Source organism: Neophocaena asiaeorientalis, unplaced genomic scaffold (genome assembly GCF_003031525.2).
Source record: "Neophocaena asiaeorientalis asiaeorientalis breed wild unplaced genomic scaffold, Neophocaena_asiaeorientalis_V1.1 scaffold225, whole genome shotgun sequence".
Lineage (NCBI taxonomy): Eukaryota > Metazoa > Chordata > Mammalia > Artiodactyla > Phocoenidae > Neophocaena > Neophocaena asiaeorientalis.
The window spans coordinates 8145002-8166734 of NW_020172364.1; the positions used below are offsets into that span (position 1 = coordinate 8145002).

The 21733-nt window shown below is 36.2% G+C and overlaps 1 protein-coding gene across 4 annotated transcripts in view; it reads left to right on the plus strand.

Moving 5' to 3' along the window:
* The window catches only part of TP63 (tumor protein p63), a 218819-nt gene that overhangs the window by 73171 nt on the left and 123915 nt on the right, over positions 1–21733 (plus strand). For all 4 annotated transcript variants that reach the window (XM_024768730.1, XM_024768739.1, XM_024768748.1 and 1 more), the window contains exons 2-3: positions 7070–7198; positions 7959–8091. In XM_024768730.1, the coding sequence (XP_024624498.1) occupies positions 7070–7198; positions 7959–8091 (262 nt within the window). The remainder of the gene's footprint in view (positions 1–7069; positions 7199–7958; positions 8092–21733) is intronic.

Consider the following 21733-nt stretch of genomic DNA (forward strand, 5'->3'; position numbering starts at 1 on the left):
TCCCTCCTCCCCCTTTCCCCATGTTCAGAGTTTTTAACAACATTTATCTGTGAACTGGGGACATTCCCAGAGTATCTGAGTACTCTAGTGTGGGCAACAGAGACCTCAGCTGTCTTTTCTTACACTACATTTGTCAGCTACTCCTGGCAAGATGGAAAATCTGCAGAAAGGCCAGATATTCTATAATATCACTCACGGATTAGTACTAATTTCCCCACACCACTTCTTGCTTATTTTGAGTGCCAAGGATAATTATTGTGATGAAACAGAATTAGTAGGCTATTTTGTTCTCTTATAGAAAAGAAACATTCTGTGAAAAAACCTTCATATTGTGAATGAAAATTAGAAGTCATATATGTAATTTATTTAAGAATGAGCTTTGAAGTTATACAATCCTAAATTTAAATTCCATCTCTATCACTAGCTGAGAGACCTTGAACAACTTCCCTATCCTCTCTGAGCCTAAAGATGGTCATATGTAAACTGGAAAAGCAGGGCCTATGAACTGAAATCCTGGCACAACCAATGGTAGTTCTTTCCTGCTAGTCACCAAGCAAGTAGAGCACAGGCCAAAATGAACGACCCAGTCTGGCTTTCCTGTCCTTGGGAAGGCCGTAGTCCAGTGGGAAATTAGGAGTTGGAGCACAAAAGGTAAAAGTTAGACAAACATTGAAGGTGTTTTATTTCCAACACTAAACTATGAAAAACTTTCAAAAAAGTAACGTCTCATTCATTCCCTACATAATAGATACTCAACATATATATTGTTGAATCATTTGCACATAAACCTTTACTTGAGATACGGTATTAAAGAAGGGCAGCAACAAATTTTTACAGAAAATTTTATTATTTTTTAAAAATCTGAGCAATTTCACTACATTATTTTTTTAAATGTATTTCAGGAACAGAGATAATGGTAAAATAATTAGGAAGTGATCAGTTTTGAGTATTTGTTATCTTTCTTTTTCTAAATTATTTGTTTAATATTTTATAATAAATAATAATAATAATTGTGTTTAACAACTAGCTAGGAAAATTCCAGAAAATTTAGCAGTCTGCTTTCATTGGCCAATACTCCAGCACAACAGTGGATCCTAGGGTGAGTTCTTCAGGTCTAGACCTCAGTTTCCTTATGAAATAAGGGAGCAAGACTAGACAGACTCTGAGATCACAGCCAACATTGACATTCTATGAGGTCCTCGAAGATTTAAACTCATGTGTGACCCCATCTTCCCACCTGTGAGAGCAGTTGGTGAGGCGGCCCCTCCAGGTCTGTTCTCATGGAGATTTTTGGTGCCAGATTCTCTCTCTAGCAGAACAGCTGACACCCAGTCAAGGGGACCTTTGAGTCAGGAAATCTAGGAACAGCCCATGTTCTTCTCATCTGCATCACTACTAACTGCTGTTTTATTTCATTAAGTGAATTGGGGGATGTTTGTCTAGAATCAAGTATATTTCCTAGTTTTATAGCTTTAAGTTTGGATGATCTAAAGGGAACTAAGGAGGCTTTAAATATTCAGAACAATTAATGGGAACTGCTGCAAGAAGCTGAGTTGGGTAATTCAGGATGAGAATTAACATCTGATACATAAATTTATTCTTACTGGACTGTGAATAAAGACCGACGTTGCGTATAATATAGCAGAATGAACTGATTTCTTTTCAGATTTCAGCTTTTCCATATATTATATAAATACATATAATATATGATGTATTTATTATATATATATGTATTTTCATATATATATGAAAAACTGCGCTGGATGGTCTTTGAGATCTATTCATTCTAAAATCCATCTATAACACTAAGGTTGTTTTGAACTTTGAAATTTTAGAGATTTGGAGACTTTTCAGGAGAGCTGAAAGAACCTAAATGTTAGACAGACTCCAGTGATGACTTTTAGGCAAGAACAGGAAAAGTGAGAGGGAATACAGGCTGTTATCAGATACCCCTTGGTGTTTTCAGGTCATTTCTACACAGTAGGACCTTTCTTTCTTTCTTTCCTTTTTTTTTTTCTTTCTTTCTTTCTTTCTTTCTTTTCTTTCTTTCTTCCTTCCTTCCTTCCTTCCTTCCTCTTTCTTTTCCAGGAAAAACAAGCTGAAAAGAAAAAAAAAAAGACTTAAGACTTGTTGTCTTTGGGTGTGACTTTTTTTTTAAACATCTTTATTGGAGTATAATTGCTTTACAATGGTGTGTTAGTTTCTGCTGTATAACAAAGTGAATCAGCTATACATATACATATATCCCCATATCTCCTCCCTCTTGCATCTCCCTCCCACCCTCCCTATCCCACCCCTCTAGGTGGTCACAAAGCACCTAGCTGATCTCCCTGTGCTATGCGGCTGGTTTAATGAAACCACTTGAACAGTGATTGGTCTATGAGTGAATTGATACTGAGATTCACCCAAAGGCAAAATGTTGGAAGATATGTAGGACTTTACCTCATTCTTCCTGCCCTATGACACCAACGGATCACTCTCCTTCCTTTCTCTCAAAAATGATTTACATATTTATTCAGAAATGGAAATCAATAATGGGTTTGCAAAGAAGAGACCTTGAAGATCCTCAAGCCTAGGCCACTGATTTGTTTTTTTTAAGGGAACCCTTTCTTCAAATGAAATCTTGCTCAGAGCCCTAATACACCTAAGACAGGCAAAAGACAAACTTCATGGTGTTAAGGAGAGAGGAGATCTACCAGTATGGCCATTTCTTTACATCTGGCGAATACACTGAGGCACCTAGGGTTTCATGAAACACAATTTGATAACCACCAACCTATCCCACAGCCCACCCCCATCTTTTGTTATAAAGCCCTCTTGATGCCTGAGGTCCTGGGGGAGGACGTTGCCCAGTTTAATGTAGCAAGCCTGAGACAAAGGTGATCTAGGAGAAACTGAGAAGTGATGGGGGCATTGTTTTGGTCCAAGGACACAGATACAGGATGAAAGGTTTGAACTGGATTGAAATGAGGGATAATTCTGGTTTAATGTAATTACTTCTGTGTGACACTTTTGCAACTTTAGCAGACTTTTCAAATACACTATTTAATTAGCTCAATTCAGTAAGTATTGCCTGGTTACAAATTATATAGTATTTGACCTAATAGAACCAATGTATTGATTGTGTAAATGTGAACATGTATAATACATTTTCTTTAAGTAAACCTTTCAAGTAAGGCTTTCAACCACCCTGTGAAGGAAGCATAGTTGAAAAAAGTAAGGTACAAAAACCTTAAATAACTTGGGAATGGCCTCATAGAATGCCAACGGTAACCTGAGATTTGAATCCAAGTCTGTCTCCCTCCAAAACCCATGTTCCTTCCACTCTAACCTCAAGGAACTATCAAACTGCAAGAAATGCAAAAATGGGAGATATAGGCTTAGCCCTGAATTACTTAAAATCCTCTATAGTAATTGTAACACAGGCAAAAAGCTAGCATTGACTAGATCCAACCAAGAGGCCAAGAAAATTTAAAGAAAAAAGATTATATTTCAAATAAGCAACCAGGAAATACGTTGTGAGCAGGAGAGCACTGAGGATTGGGTAGGCATTTGAGAGGCAGTGGAGTAGACGTGATGATCCGTATGTCACATTCAAGGAAACTGAAGCTCACAGAGCTGAGGGACATTTCCAAGGTGTTGGAGCTGGTTAATGGTGACGTCAGAGATACAAGGAAGGTCTTTCAGAAGTCAAAGAGAAACTAGAGGGAAAATATGAAACAAAGAAATAGCAGAGTAAGCACAAAAAGAAACCAGAACTTCCATGTAGAAATAGTGAAAGAAGTAGAAACACTAAGTGACTATGGAGCCAACAGTATTTTTCTCTCTTTTGCTTTAGAGGAAAGTGACAGTGTCTACTTCCATCTAAGATCCTTCTTTCTTTTTGAATCAGCCCCATACTGCCTGTTACTTAAGATCTAGGTTATGTTAACTGTCAATCTCTGAGAAACTACACCTATGTTTCTGCCAACTTTAAGAAAAAATTCTCCTTTTTTGTATTGAATGTCACATACTGAACATCACTGTTACTGAGAATCTACTTCATGTTGCTGAGTTCACCTTCTAGTGCTCACCTGGCTGTCAGGCTACCAGTCATAGTGTTAAGGTCTTTGGGTATTAGCGATATGCTTATGGGTCCACGTACATGACAATCCATATGACAGTTTGTTTACTTTTTGGAGTTTGAATAATTCATATATTTGTTCACCTCCGTTTTTGTCACTGGTTAGGAATTGTTTTTACTTTTATTCTCCCCACTTCCTTCTCCTATCTTATTTGAAGAAAAATTTTAATGTAAATCAAACATATTCAAAAGTACCATCTATGGGAGAAATCTTCTTAACTGTCAGTCAGTATTAGATCTATTAAATTTTATTTCCTTTCTACTCACTAGTTGGGAGTGTATAAACCAAGTCTGGGTTCCAACTCCAAAAAAAGAAACAAAGAAAATTAATTTACCCTTTCAATTTAAAGATATTGGATTTTCAGATGCTTTTCTAATTATAGACAGATTTTCTAGATGTGCCCATCAGGGACATCATAAACTCTGATAGCCCACTCTTGTTTCCAATTCTACAAGGCAAACTTTCTCATTCCTTATTGCACCTGCTCTGCAAAGGTCATTGTATTCACTCTCATGGATTTATTTTCACCCTATGGTGAAGATATCTGTTTCTAAACTTCTAGCCCATTTCTCTCCCCAGAGTTTAAAGTTTATTCAACTGTCTGCTTCACTTTTTGTATATCCCATTGGTCCTTCAAACTTAACATGCTAAGATGGATCTCGTCATCGCTCCTTTCTTTCCAAGCTGGATCTTCCAACTGTGTTTACTGATTTAGTTAGTGGAATCATCAACCACTCAGTCCAAGAAAGCTGGAAACTTGAAGTCATCCTTGACTCTACTCTTCCTTCTTCTTCTGTCAGTAACATAAACAATATCTGACAACCTTTTCACTAATAATTAAAATTTTCTCCATCTTTTCCATCCCCACTTCTATCATCCTATTGTCTTACCTGGACTTGTGCAACAACCTCCTAGATAACTTTGCCCATAAACCAATAAGCTATAAATCCTTCCTCTATACAACTTCTGGATTTATCAATGTAAGACATATCCTATTTCAATCTAATGCTTCAAATCCTTTAATACTGTAAGGATGGATACACTAGCCTACATATGTGATAAAAAATTATATACAAGTAAATACACATAGACACACATGTAGTAAAGTACAATAAAACTGGGAATTTCTGAAAAAGATCAGTAGATTATATCAATGTTAATATTCTGGTTCTGATATTATATGACAGTTTTGCAAGCTATTATATGATAGTTTTGCAAGATGTTACTTCCCATCGGGGAAAACTGGATAACTGGGACATGGATAATCTCTATATTTTTTATTACAACTGCATGTGAATCTACAATTATTTCAAAATAGAAAGTTCATTTAAAATATCTTACAAAAAATTCTTCAGTACTCACTAGGCGTATTGAAATATTTAAGCTTTTTAAAAAACATATCACATAAATTTCTACTTCCCTCTCCAGCTTTATCTCCTGGCATTCTCTGCCCCAAATTTTTACACTGTGCTAACAGTGCCATAGACTGATCGCTCTGCACCATTAGTCCTTATCTGGCCTGACTGAGTTCTTCTCATTATTTAGGGCTCTTTCCTTGACCCATCAGATGAGATGATATGTTTCATCTTTGTGCTTTTATAATATTATGCGCACTTTTAATGCATTTATTAGAGATTTGTTTTCCTGCTTTACCTTCTCTACCAGGACTTTCTAGAAGCTGACGTAGTCTTAATCACTTTTTATCTCCAGTGCCCATTATCTTCTTGGCAAATAATAGATGTTCTCTATATATCTGACTTTAGTAAATGAATGTGCATCTCCATATAGCTTAAAAATCATCGACAATAAATCCAATGCCATTATCTTCTATTATGTAACTAGACCAGATCATTCATTTGCAAATTTAAGGTGATTGACTATCCTATTACACTGTTTATTTAACTCTCTATAATAATAACAGTAATGATTAAGAGCTTAGCTAATTTCATCCTGGAGTAAAATTAGTCTACTGATAATCACAATGAATCACATACTAAGATGAGAGATGCACATAAAATGCAGATTTGGAGAAGGCATCTCCTGAGAAAGCTCGTGTTTTCTTTCACATGTATAGGGAGCAAGGTTAATTTTTTATTTTAAGTAAAGGCAAACTTGAGGACCCTACAACAAAATGAAACAAACAGAAATACCTTTCATTTGCAATCTGTTCAGATGTTCGCTTATCCCTTGGTCTGACGTGGAATTCTATACTCCGGTTAAAAACCACCCCCACACACATTAAGATATGTAACAGGTGATTAAAAAAAAAACTGGCTCTAGAGGTTTGAGTTTATTGTCCCTGGGCCTGATGCTAAGATGGTAGTTATGAGGGGGGTGATTATGCTGAGGGTGAAATTTTTTTTTATCTTGTTTTTTTGTTATTATTCACACTTTAACATTAATATTGTTAATAGTGATAACAACACCATTATCTACACAACCCCTTTTACAGTTTACAAACTAAGTTTATATACATTATATCTCTTCTGTATCTGAGGGTGAAATTTAAGTTTTCTGAACTCATTTTCATTTTCTGATTTTACTTTTTACCTGCTGGAGGCTGAATGGGCAGATAATCAGTTGAGACATTTACGAAACGGATTTAATAATAGGTCAGACTCGCTGTCAGACTTAATGAGGGAATGTTTATTTTCTTTTTGAAATCGGCAGAACGTAGATGGATAGTGGAGGTGCAGAGCGTAGCAACTTTATTATTTAAGAATGAAGAGCTTTGATAGAAGACTTGATTGCCTGATTTTATGGCAAAATGGGATCCTTGCCACTGCCTAAAGAAACACCGGTTGTGTAACTTGTAAAATTTGCTGTGTATCCCTGCATGATTTTGAAGATTCACTTGATTTTTTTGATTGACTATACTTTAATTTTAATATCCAGTATCCTAAGTACAGAAACTATAATCCTAGTTTCATTTTTGTCCTTTTAAGGTTCGTAGAAACCCCAGCCCATTTCTCTTGGAAAGAAAGTTATTACCGATCCACTATGTCCCAGAGCACACAGACAAGTGAATTCCTCAGTCCAGAGGTTTTCCAGCACATCTGGGATTTTCTGGAACAGTAAGTATCAGATAAGCAAAAAACTGTTGAACTATAAACAGGTAACTGTGGATGATCGAAGTATTGCTTACTAGGGCATGTTTCTAGAATCAATAAAAATCAGTTAATGTTGTTGGGAAAAAAATATTCCCTGCAATAGTATCTCTGTGTTCAAAATTCAGTGGAGATTTATTCAGTTTCCAGCACCAAAAGATCATTATTGTTCTAAGGTGGTATAATTTTGGAGGATCAGAAGCCTCTCCTACCTAACCCAAAATAACTTCCCCAATGACTCTCTGATACTGAAATTTGTTCCTTTGGCTTAAAGACTCTCATTTACTGTTACGTTGCAAATACCCTCTGAGAAAGTAAAACACTAAATTTTGTTGGTCTGTATGCCTTGCTAGGAAAAGATCTCCTTCTCAAGATCAGGTTTGGAGATGTGAGTAAATTAAGGGAAAGATGAAACAATATCAGAGCATTGGGGACCCAAAAGGTTAGGGTGTATCCCTGATACTTTCCTTCTATTCTGTGTTCCACCTAGCAGTCCTTTGATGAGGGCAAGGATCATGACTCCCATTTTACAAATAGCGCTTAGATTTGGAATGCCAGAGATTTCACATCTGGTAATTGGTTGAGCCAGGATTCAATCCTAGGGTTTTTGACTCCAGTCAACAAGCCTTGCCAACTTTAAAGCAAATAGAACTCATTGTTACCAACTGAATGAGTGTGTTTTAGTCCCTTTCCACACTTAACACACTTTTGTTTTCCTTTATGGTAGGCCCATCTGTTCAGTTCAGCCCATTGACTTGAACTTTGTGGATGAACCATCAGAAAATGGTGCAACAAACAAGATCGAGATTAGCATGGACTGTATTCGCATGCAGGACTCAGACCTCAGTGACCCCATGTGGGTGAGTGGCATGGGCTTCCCCTTTAAATCTGTGGGCCATGCGATCCACATCTCTGTTATACCTGTCTCTTTCATGGCACATGAAAAGGCAGGTGGCTCTGAATGGGCAAGGCCATTGGAAAGCTAGTCAATGTGGTTAGCAGAAAAATAATTAGGATCTGTGGGATCTGGGTCTGCTTCAACTTTCCATGAAGCATACGTTTCCACTGGTATGGGGAAGGGGGTTGGAGATAATTCCTTGCATTCTTTTTTTTTTTAATGTCGGTTCATTGGTTTGTTTATTTATTTATTTTTGGCTGTGTTGGGTCTTTGTTTCTGTGCGAGGGCTTTCTCCAGTTGTGGCAGGGGGGGACCACTCTTCATCACGGTGCACGGGCGTCTCACTATCGTGGCCTCTCTTGTTGTGGAGCACAGGCTCCAGACGTGCAGGCTCAGTAGTTGTGGCTCACGGGCCTAGTTGCTCCGCGGCATGTGGGATCTTCCCAGACCGGGGCTCGAACCCGTGGCCCTGCATCGGCAGGCAGATTCTCAACCACTGCGCCACCAGGGAAGCCCTCCTTGCATTCTTTATCTAAATTGCTCCTCATGTCTATCCCAATTTAGAGCAGATGGTGCCAGCCCAATGTTTTACAGTGGGTGGAGACAGTCAGAACCAAAGCCAAGATCTGAATTGTATACAAAGTACTTTCCACTATGGCAAACTGGCTGTCTCATAGAATTATCCTTTTTTAATGACGGGGGATGAGGTAAATTGTACGCAAACACACAGATTCAAGTAATGGAGTAAGAGGAAAGAAGCTAACTAATATATAAAATAGGCTCCTTTTTGGCTTTACCACTGAGTCCCTCATGACGTTAGACCTCAGTTTTTCCTCTATAAAGTGGCAGAATCTTACATGCATACACCTCCCAGGCAGCTAAGGAGTGTACGGGTTAAGGATAGTAAAACATTTTTCTGAGGCGTTTAGATGAAATTTCTTGTATTTGTGCAGTCCATCATGCTAACCGGTGGGTTTTCTTTTCTTTTTTTTAATCATTCATTCACCACACAAGCCCTCCTGTGTTTTCTATAAAAAAACAAAAATTTGTAGAAAAATGGAAACAAAAGGAGCTAGAAAGAGGGTGGAGTGTCATAGAGTGTCTGCTGATGTGATTAAAAAGAGCACTTTATAAAGTGCCATGACTTTCTTTTTGCAGGGGAGGGGGTGGTCACCAAATTGCTTTATTTGAAAGATGGTACAGATGAAAGATGTTTTGGTGTGCCTTGCCTCTCTGGTCTGATGTAAGATTTTCCTGGAATTCTCACTATATACTCTTTAATATAGAGAAGGGGAAGTGGGGGAAGAGGACAGGAGACAACCAAAAATAGAAATTGTAACTTTTCAAATGCACTGATATTTTGTCACCAAATTGATAAGTGAAAAATACATTTCTTCATTGGCCCGTTCCATCTTAATATGGATACGAGTCTCAATTATCCTTGAGCTAGAAGAAGGAAACTGACAGATAAATCCAAGGGGCAGGTAATGCAAGGCCTTGGAATGTGTGATAATTAAATATAAATATTTATAAATATATAAATTCTGATTTGACAGTGACTTAGAAATTAAGATATCCCCAATTCATTTAATAATATCACCTCCTAAGCTAACAGGTTTGCCTAGGCTGGTGCTACCTATCTTTTTATATTCTCTCCAGGCAGGGATTTTCTGTTTCTCATAAAAGCAAACCAAGTTATTTAGTTTAAAATGCAGAATCAAGCCTTCTTATTTACAGCTCTTCTTCTTATTATCTTTTCACATACTGAAACATGTGGTTTCTTAATGTTCCATGTTGTTTCTCCTTTGTTTTATTAGACATTTTCTCCTTGAGAACATCTCATTCTTTTTCTCCTGTCTAGCCAATCCCTATCCATCCCTCAACACCAAGCTTGCCTTACCTTCTCTAGAAAAGGATTCCATGTCACTGTTCTCTACCAGTCTAAATTAGAGACTATTCCTCTGAAGAAACCTAGGTATATTTTTAATCATATTACTTATGACACAATATTATAGTTGTTTCTTTCTCTGTCTCTAAAGGGGACAGGAACCATATTTTGTCATGCCCAGTATTTGTTACCATGTTTGGCCCATAGTAGGACCTCAGGAATTTTTTTACTTAATTAATTAATTAATTTATTTATTTATTTTGGCTGCACTGGGTCTTCGTTGCAGCTTACGGGCTCTTTGTTGTGACTCACAGGCTTTTCTAATTGTGGCGCACGGGCTCTAGAACATGCGGGCTCAGTAGCTGCAGCGCGCGGGCTTAGTTGTGGTATGTGGGATCTTAGTTCCCTGACCAGGGACTGAACCCAGACCCCCTGTATTGGGAGCGCAAAGTCTTAACCACTGGACCACCAAGGAAGTCCAGGAATTTGAAGTCATAAGAAATGAGACTAGGGAGTTATCTAAAAAGTCAAAATGTTCTCTTTAAAACAGTCCTATTCAAAAGAATTTTTTTTCAACGGTGGAAATGTCCTATATTCCTATTGTTCAACAGAGTAGCCACTAGCCACATGGCTCCTTTGGACATCTGAAATGTGGCTAGTGCAAATGAGTGACTTAACGATAACTTTAGTTAATTTAAATTTACATTGTTTCATGTGGCTAGTTGGTAGTTTATTGGGTAGCACAGCTCTAGAATATCACCAATCAGGGGGCCATTCTCTGCTTCAACATTCACAGCAGCAAAACTTCCTGTCCTGTCCTCCTCGTGTATTCCTGCCCTTTTGATTATAGTGCGTCAGTATAAAAAGTGTTACGCTTTTTCTTTATCTCCATTGTTTCCCCAGTTCTGCTTGAAAGTACCCTGATCTGCCATTTGAGTTCTAAAACTTCAGTCATTTAAAGTTCATTTTGGTGCTTTCACAAAATAGCTAAAGGAATCTTTGGAGAAAACCTAGTGGAGTATCTGAGAAAGTGTCAGCTAAGTTATACAATGATCTTAGAAGAGGGTAAGAATGAAGGAGAGAAAGCCAAGAAAATTCATAGATATAATTGCTCTTGTGATAAGTATCTTGTTTAGCTAAGAATGCACTGCCTTGTGGTTTTTTGGATTATTATTATTTAAGAAATATTTAAGACGATTATTCATAGGTATTCAAAATTTTTCCTGAGCATCAGCTATGAATATATACACGTGATGTTGATTCATTTGGAATTGATTTTTACTTATGCTCATAAGAGCAGTGGCCTGATTGAAACTGAGAGTATTCAATTTGAAATTGATCTAAATTTTCCTCTTGGATGTCTGAATTACAAATTTTCGAAGCTACGGCTTTCTTAGGCTTCATTACTGGATGATGATTAACACGTCTGATATTTTATTTAATCTTTCCCGGAACTTTGTGAGATAGCAATTATTATCCTTGTTTTATAAATTAATAAATAAAAAAAGGGGGTTAAAAACCTTTCTAGGATGACATGTGTAGTCAGCAGCAGTGTCAGTATTTTGTCCACCTCACTGGGCACAATCTTTTCTCTTCTCAATCTTTCTCTAAGGTATTGTATTTGAGAGGAACTTGACCTCTATTTCTTCTTGAGTACCTCTTTTTCTATGAAATTGAGGTTTATCTGTGTGGGTAAACCTCCACGCCTCCGTCATGAGATAGTCATGCCTTAGAGAGTCACCACACCTTTCCCTCCTCTGGAGAGGCACAGGACACCACTGCTAACTAGGAAAGATGGAACAGAGTTCTACCATCACTTACTAGCAACCTGGAACTTGAAATTGTATGTCAGATTGAGGGTAACAAGAAATCAGGAAATAAGAGCAGGATAGAAATATTTGCAAGGAGCAAGGGATTGAAGTGATTCAGGAAAAGCTGGAAAACAAAATGAAATGGGGTTTTGCCAGTAGGGGAAACAAAATACGTCACTTGGGAACAACTGCATTGAGAGGAGTGTACAAGTGGAGTGAGACTGAACTTAAAAAATAAACTTGCCTGTCTGTGGCTGGTCTGTTTTCATCGCCATAGAACTGAGACATTGCTGTTAAAGTATAGTTCTATATGAATCCTGGGTTTTCCCTTGTCTTAGGACCATTCCAACATCCTCATAGATGTCCATGTGAGGAGGCCACATGGGTGAGACTAGGTAACAATGATAGTCCTAAGCAACAGGAATGGCAAAATAGTGGACTAGCTCAGGGTGTAATAACTGGTGTTCTGGTTTGGAAAATAAGAACTAGGAACCTCTGAGATTCCTGGTCCTTCTAAACTGAGAGCTGCTGCAACTGGTATGAGGCTCTTTTCTTCCATTACTTGGTAGCATATTTTCACTTTTCTGTGTATAAGTTAATAACTAAATAGTTCCAAATCTCTGTACATAAATTACCTTCCTCTTACATATAATAAAAAAAAATTTGGGATCCCTGCCAAGCATTCTTTCACTATGCAAGAAATATGAATCTGTGGACTTGAAATGACTTGTCAGATTATTAAGGACAAAAATCTTAAAATTGAGAATGTCATCCCATTTTTATTGATTTTTGAAACAACCTTCACCTTAAGAACTAGTCATGAAGAGGAGTCCTAATGTTTTGCTCTGATTATGAACAAAGGGAATATGAATTGCAAGGAATGTGTGTGCCTCTATCATTAGGATGATTTTGGTGCCACTGAAGAATAAACTACATTGGATTAGCAAATGGAGGTGAACAAGATTTCTCAAAAAATGTTATAATTTAGGCTATGTTTCCAAGATCCTTACTGTTTCTTGATTCTGTTGCCTAATATATTACTTTATATCTCAGCTCTGCCTTATTTATAAGCTGTCTAAGCATGCCTGTCATGTCCTTAAGAGGTGGATGATGATATTAACACTTAAATGTTTTCCTGGAATGATGGATGGAAACTATATAACACTTACTTTTGTACTTTTGTATTTCTTTATTCTTTGTACTTTGAAGGAAACCCTATTTAGTTGAATTGGGTTTTTCCCTAGGGATTTTCATGGTAATTATCTAAAACCATCCATTTTTGTAAATGATTATTGTAGCAACCAGTTATAAATGAAGGGTCTTCACCTGTACATACCAAAAAACAGTGTTTTTGTATTTGAAAAGACTTAGGTCACAGCATCTAGCATAATACCCTGTATCTTCTATGACCCAAGATTATATAAGATTTCAAGTAGACTGTATAAATGAGATCTAGCCACAGGCATTTCTTTAGAATTTACTTTCCTGTATGCTATGTTCTTTGTGATACAGATGAACAAATCATGGTCCCTAGCCTCAAGAAGACCATAATATAGCAGAAAGTCAACTGTGTATAAAATTACTTTTGAAAAGTACTCAAATGTATGTATTTTTTTAAGGCACATAAAAAAGAAATTGTTTATTGTGCCTGCGTAAAACTGGCAATATGTTACATAGGAGGTGCTTTTCATTTAGGCTTTGAAATATGAGTCAAATTGATCAAAAAGAGGAAAGCAAAGAGTAGTTCACGTTTAGGTATCCATTATGAAAGTAATTGATTTAAAAAACTATAATGTGAAGCTCACAAGTTTTAAAAGATAAGACTGAAAATTTTGGGTAAGGGGAAATGTATATAGAAAAGAAAGACAGAATATAAATTTAAAAAATTATAACACATGACAAAGGTTTAATTGCCCAAATAAACTAAACACTTAAAAACTGGGAATTCCCTGGCAATCCAGTGGTTAGGACTCCATGTTTACACTGCAGGGGGCATGGGTTCAATCCCTCATCAGGGAACTAAGATCCTGCAAGCTGCTCAGCCCAGCCAAAAAAAATAAAATAAAATAATAAGAGAAAGATGAATCTCCCCCTTTGGCAAAGAGTATAAGTGATTCACAGATGTTTCACATATATAAAATGTTCAACTTCTCTAATAATAAAAAATTGTGAATTGAAACAATAAGATTATTTATCATCTATTTGATCAGCAAAGATTTAAATTCTTGATAATATCCAGTACTGGTGAGAGTGTTGGGAAACAGTCAACCTTTTTACTTCTGGTAGGTGTATAAATTGGTATATTTGGCGGGCAGTTCGCCCATTCTCATTTATTTAATGTTAAATGTACTTACCCTTTGGTCTATAAGTGCCCTTCTTAGAAGTCTTTTCCACAAAACGAAAATATATAAGTAAGTATATGTACAAACACACACACACAAACATATAAAGCAATGAAGGCTTCATTGCAGCATTGTTTATAATATCCAAAATGATATGACCAGATAGAATTCTATAGGCTTTGAAGTTTTGGGGGACTTCTCTGGTGGTCCAATGGTTAAGACTCCGCACTTCCACTGCTGGGGTCTTGAGTTCGATCCCTGGTCAGAGAACTAATATCCCACATGCTGTGCAGCATGGTCAAAAAAAGTTTCTGGACTGTGAGAGAGGAAACTACAGTTTAAAGCAAATGAAGGTTAAGCCCACCATTGAGAGATGGTGTTAGTAATTATGATGTGTAGTCTTTTTCATCTCAGCAATGCTATTATTCATGAACCTCAGTGTGATTTCTGTATTTGTGCTTTATGTGAGGCATCCTTTATATTCTGATAAAGATTATGTAGAATTGATATTATTTCTTGTTAAATGTTTGGTCGACTTTGGCTAGTGAAACCATATGGGCCTGAATATTTCTTTCTGGGGAGTTCTTTAATTATAAATTTAGTGTCTTTAATAGTTACAGGACTATTGAGATGATCTATTCAATCTTGGGTAAGTTTTCATAAATTGTGGGTTTTGGGGAACTGGTTAAATTTATCAAAGTTTTTGAATTTATGTATGTCGAATTGTTTGGTGTAGTCCCTTATTACCCTTTTAATGTCTGTGGGATCTGTAATATCCTCCTGTTTCATTTCCAATATTGGTAACTTGTGTCCTCTGTTTCTCTGTCGGTCTTGCTGGAGATTTATCAGTTGCATCGATCTTTCAAAGAACCAGTTCAGCTTTTGAATTTTACAGTTATTTTGTATTGTCTTTCTGTTTTTATCTTCATTATTTTCGGTCTTATTTTATTTCCTTTCTTCTGCTTCTTTGGGTTTATTTTGCTCTTCTTTTTAAAGTTGTTTCAATTGAGTGTTTATATTACTGAGTTGAGATCTTTCTTCTCTTCTAATGTTAGTATTTACATTTATAAAATTTCCATTAAACACTGCTTCAGCTGCATCCCATAAATTTTGATATGTTGCATTTTCACTTTTGTTCACTTTAAAATATTTTCTAATTTCCCTTAAGACTTTTTCTTTGACCTATGTGTATTTCCAAGCATGTTGCTTAGTATCCAAGTGCTTAGATATTTTGTTATCTCTCCATTACTGACTTCTACTTTAATTTCATTATGATTAGAAAACATAATTTCAAATTTTTAAAATTTGTTATGCTTTGTTTCATGAGACAAAATATCGTTTATTTTGGTGAATGTTCCATGGGCACTTGAGAAGACTGTGTATTCTCTTTTCTCTGGGTGCAATGTTCTATAAATGTCGATTATATCCAGTTGGTTTATGATGGTATGCAGTTCTTCTATATTCTTGCTTATTTTCTGTCTACTAATTCTATTGATTACTAGCACTCAATTACTTCTCTCTATGGAGAGAAGAGTGTTGAAGTCTTCAACTCTACTTATGGATTTGTCTCTCCTTTCAAATCTGTCAGTTATTGCTTCATGTTTTTGAAAGTTTTGTTTTTAGGTGCATCATATTTAAGTTTGGTACATCTTCTTTCTATCATTGTATAATATTTGTCTTTATTCTTGGTAGTGTGCTTTGCTCTGAAGTCTACTTTGTATTTATTTATATTAATATAGCCATTTTAACTTTCTTTTGATTAATGTTTGCGTGGTAAATTTTTTTCTCTATCCTTTTACTTTTAACCTGTATTTATCATTATATTTGAACTGAGTTTCTTCTAAACAGTAAATAGTTGTATCATTTTTTATCCATTCTGACAATCTCTTTCAATTGGTTTATTTACATCATCTACATTTAATGTAATTATTGATATGGAGTTTTTTGACCTAACATTTATTTTTTAGCTTATTTTGTCCTTTGTTCTTCTGTTTCCCTTTTTTTTGCTGCCATTTAGATTATTTGACCTATTTTTAGCATTTGATTTTAATTGTTCTATTTTGGTTCTGGCTATATCTCTTTAAACAGTTTTTAGTGATTGCTCTAGAGACTGAAATATTCATAACTTTTCACAGTCTATTGAGAATTAATACTTTACCACTTCAAACGGAATGCAGAAAACTTACCACAATATTGATATTATAACCCTTCCCATGATGTTGTAGTTGTCATATATATTTCATCTATGTACATTGAATGCTGCCTCAGACAGTGGTAAAATTTTTACTTTCAACTGTCGCAAGCATTTCAAAGAACTCAAGAGAATAGTCTGTTTTATTGAACATGATATTTATCATTGATATTGTTCTTCCTTTGTAACAAAGTTACAGTTCTGACTGGATATTATTATCAGAAAAAAACAGGGAATTCCAAGTATCCTTTTGTTCATCAGAATGAATTTTTTTCAAAGAAAAAGATGCCTGTATTTTCTAAGCAGGACCATAAACCACGTCAAAGCTTTAATTTGCTGAATTTTTATTGATCAAAAGGTTATAAACATTCCCTCCATGCCTCCCTCATTCTTTCCTCTCTCCCTGTCTCTACACACACACATACACACACGCACACACGTGCACACACACGTGCACACATGCACACACATTGACTCACATATAACTCAATTTGAACATCTATAGATATTTTCTAACATTATAGAATTATGTATATATATGGCACATACTCTGTGAAAAAAGTGTTTTTAAGTAAGTCACTCCAGTCAAGTTGCGAGGGACTGGGTAACAGCATTGCTACCTGAGTCACGCAAACATTCTAAATCTTCCTTCCTGCATGTCTTCTCTTGGCTCAAAAAGTGGAAAGGCTATTTCATACAAGTAGCAATAATTTTCTATGTGTCCTGGTCTCTTAGGCACCAGAAACGCACGATGTTACCCAACTCTAAGTCTGACACTAATATGAAGAGCTCACATCAAGCTCTCCATTTTCCTTCTATTCACTTCCTACTTTGATCTCCTTTAGGCTTCCAGAGCCACCCTCACCACCCCTACTGTCCTCCTTTGTTTACTTCTATACATTCCCTTGCTCCTTTCCAAGTGTCTTGCTCCTTCCCATCTCCACCTCCCCCTTTTCTGGTCTTCCAGAAAACCACTAGAGTTTAGTGCAGGCAGATTTGATCAACAACTTTTTTTTTCACTTTGATGACTGACTACCTGCTATTTAATATAGGGCTTTACAATGTATTACTTACTTTAGAATTACAGCATGAGATTTATAGTCAGACACACTAGAATTGGAATTCTGTTTTTACCAATTTTAGCTGTGTGAACTTGATAATCTCTATGAGTCTCTCCTCCCTCTTTTGTATGGATGGACATAATATCTATCATCAACCTTGAGAACTGTGAATTTTTTTTCATTACCTGATTTGTTTTCATTCAGAGTTCCTGGTGTATAAATATACAGTCAATTAAAAATTATTATCTTTGTTATTACTTGCCTATGCTGATTTTCATAACAACTCTTGTGAGGTAGGTGAATACGTGTTACATTTTATAATAAAATACAAATTAAAAGATAGCTCTGATTATTAGAGCAATGCACACTTATTAAAAAGAATTTTAGAAGTAAGTATCAAAAGTGTATAGAATTCCTACCTAATGATAATAATTATGAAAATTTTAGGTTTTTTTCCAGTTGTTTTCCTAAAAGAAATAGATTTTATAAGACATATTTGGATCATGTCATATATAAATTTTGTAACCTGCTTTTTCTTTTCATTCTATGGTGAACATTTTTCTCTTATTCACTAATCTTCAAAACAACATTAATCACTGTATTATATATCACTACATAGGTATTACATAGGTATGTAATGATTTATTTATCTGTTTTTCTACTCATAGATTTTTTTTTTTTTTTTTTTTTTTTGGTGTATAATTGCTCTACAGTGTTGTGTTAGCCTCTGCTGCACAACAAAGGGAACCAGCCACATACATTCCCTGCCTCTTGGACGCCCTGCCCAATCCCACCCATCTAGGTCATCACAGAGTACTGAGCTGAGCTCCCTGTGCTGTACAGCAGGTTCCCACCAGCTATCTATTTTATACATAATCGTGTATTTATGTCAAACCTAAAGAAGAATATGTACATACAGAACCCTATTGTGCTAGCTGCTTAGAAGTGTAATTATTAAGTAAAATGTATGAACACCAGTGTTATGGATATATATTATCAAATTTCTTTTCATGAGTTTTTATATTTTTCCAACTTACACTCACACCAACTGTGCAAAAGTGCCTATAAAGTGGAAATCAATTTTGGTTATACAATCTCTTCTCTAAATAATGCAAATATGTCTACATGACTAAAGGAGTTTCCAGTCATTTGCAGATGAAGATGAAATAATCCCTCTTGATACATTTTTAAGTGCAAAAGGGATGGTAGTTTTGCCTGGAGATGAGTAAGACATCTTAATAGAGCATCTATGAGTGGGGTGTGTAGACCTAATTAGAATACAAAACATGTGAGGAAAGAGATGGTAAAAGAGGGATATACAAAGTATATTTCCAAGCTTTACCTTAGGATTAGTGCAGAACACGGGACTGGGCGTATTTTCTCCTTTGCCATCCAGCACTTCTTAACCCTTGCTTTTAGTATCCCTAGCATTCTTACCCCTTGGCTAGTACCATTAAATAATCATCAACCATAATTTGTGCCATATAAGCACTTATGTATTAGTTCTATGGACACAAATGAAACGAACAAGAACATATATTCTGTAGAGCGAAAGCACTCTAATTTTTGGAAGATGGGTTTGCAGTTACTTATGTTGCTTATGAGGTGGCTCAGAATCCACTCCATTTAGATTAAGTTCAGGTGTCACCAGAAGAGCAGACTGTTTTTCTGTTCCCTTCTTTGTACAGTGTAACCAATCGGAAGGCACCACTTTGTTCAAGAGTGCCAAGCCAGGGACTTTACCTTAAACCCAAGTATGCATTTCAAACCTTGAACAAACAGTCTGCTTAATAAAATAAGGGAAAGGGTTTTCTTTTTCTCTCTTCTCTAGAAATTCACAAACATCACTTGACAGGTGACAACTCCTCCCTTACAAAAGGAGCTGTTTGCTTTTTGCTTTGGTGTTTGGGTAAACTGCAGCACGCACTGGCAGAGAATTTATTGCCTAGGGGAAGGTGTTTGCAGTCACTGTGTTTAATCTGAAAAGAAACCCTTTTCCTGCTATCCCCTCCCTTGGTTTTGGAGGAGGGAGAGTTGGAAATGATAGCCAGGGGGGAAATAGTTCCCCTAACACCTGTCTTTGGTGTAACCTCAGCAATGTTACTTAAGACACTGTGCTCAGTGTGTATGCATTCAGAATGACAAAGTTGAAGAGGGCAGATAAACAAAAAGGGATTTCAGCAGAAACACTGGAGCTGATTCTGACCTTGCATCCTCTTAAAAACCAATCAGGTTGAAATCCTAGCATGCTGGCTTAAAGAGAATCTGATTTGTTTGAAATAATACTCATACTATTAGTCACCTGTCCTTCCTTTGGTCACCAGTTTATTTAATATAGTTTTAATCTATAAAACATGAAACAATCTAGAATATTAGACTGAGGAACTATAGACATGATCTAGTCCTAGTCCAGCCTTCCTTTAATAGATAGGAAAACTAAGATCCAAGTTGATTACTGCTGGCTCCTCCAACATTTCCAGTAAAGTTTGTAGGAGAGAGTCAGGAATGACTCAGTTTTCTGGGTTTTCTAAACCTGCCTCTATCTACTATTAGAGATATGTGAAGAGCTCAGCCTCTGGAGGTAGATGGCTGCCTGCATTTCAATCCAGTTCTGTCATTCACTATTTGGATGATCTTGGTATGTTTCTGATTCTGGTATGTTTCTGAGCCTCGATTTCCCCACCTGCAAAATGAAGATGATGCTTTTGGTGACATACCGTAGAAAAGCTGTTTAGAGAATTGAGAGAAGACATGTACAGCAGTCAGCACAATACATTGCATGTGGTCAGTTTTCAATGGTGATTGGTTGTTGCTGTTACTGTTTAGAATGTGATAATCTGGAAACCAGAAATTATTCATCTTAAGTAGAGCAATTCCTGATGAAGGAAAAAAATCAAATTTGCTTAGATTTGTATTTTTGTATTTCCATAAAAAGAAAGTAATATTTGAAGATATGCTAGCATGCTGTAAGAATCTGTCTAGCCCATCCTTTCCCATTTGAAACTAGAGTTGAGTTTTCTTCAAGTTAAAGTAGAATTTTGAAGCATATTTCTTTTAAAAGCTGCTCATAGAATTCAAGAAAACATTTTCACTTTAATTATTAAATATTATTAGTTTTTCAGTTATTTGGCTATCATTCAGTAATCTTAAAATAGTAAAATATTACCTTCTCCAGTCTACTAGTTAAAAGCACACACTTTGGGTATACCTGGGTTTAAATGTTAGTGTGATAATGAGGTCAGAGCTGCAGGGATTCCCAGACATGTTAATTCAGTGGTTCTCAGTGTGGTCTCGGGCCAGCAGCATCAACATTACTTAAGAACTTGTTAAGAAATGCAAATTCTTGGGTTCCACTCCAGATGTGCTAAATCAGAAACTAGGAGAGAGAGGGCAACAATCTTTCAATAAGCCCTCCAGTTGATTCTCTTATTTGAGAAACACTGGTGCAATCCATTGTTTTAATATACCTATTTTAATAGGTGGGGAAACTTAGGCTCTGAGTGGAGAGTGACTTGCCCAAGGGGACACAGCCATAATGACAGAGAAAAAACTTCTAGGTCAGTGTCTACTTTAAAATAGATATTTCTAGCTGTGATTCATCTTAAAACATGTAGAAAGCTCTGCTGGGTTATGTCATTTCAAAAATAAAAAGTTAGACTTCTAACACTTCAGAAGAAGTAGTTAAACATATTTATTAACTGGTTGGCTACATGTCTTTATCAGTAAGATATTTTTAAACAAGATCACACACCTGGTTTGTTTTTTAATTGTGAAGGTCGTTCATAAGAATCTTTTCCCTGGCGAAATGACGAAAATGTCAAGTTTGTATTCTTGTCAATTCAACAAGAAATTACTGATTATTTACTAAGTTCAAGATATTCTGCTATGGGTACATGTTTAATAAAAGAGCTAAGAAAAAAGAGCTGAGTATATCACTACCTATAATATAGAGTTGGTGGGGGAGACAGATATGAAATTAATGAACTAGATTATAAATGAGCTAACTGATCATACCTACTGAGGGATAAATAGAAAAGATATTGAACACCAGGCCAGAGTTTGGTCATCAGCAATGATTGCTGCGCTGTATAAGTTCAGTGGCAATATTCACATCGTGCTCTTTATGAGCAGCTCAGTAGTTCTGCCATCTAGTTCACATTTGATGCTTGCTATACTTGAGATAATCTGGGGAATTAACAAGTAAACAAAGAGCACATTCTTATCCCCCAAACCTCCCAGTTTATTATGGGACAGGAGACACATACAAACAAATCTTTTCAAGATAGAAAATAAGTACCAGAGGAGAGTATA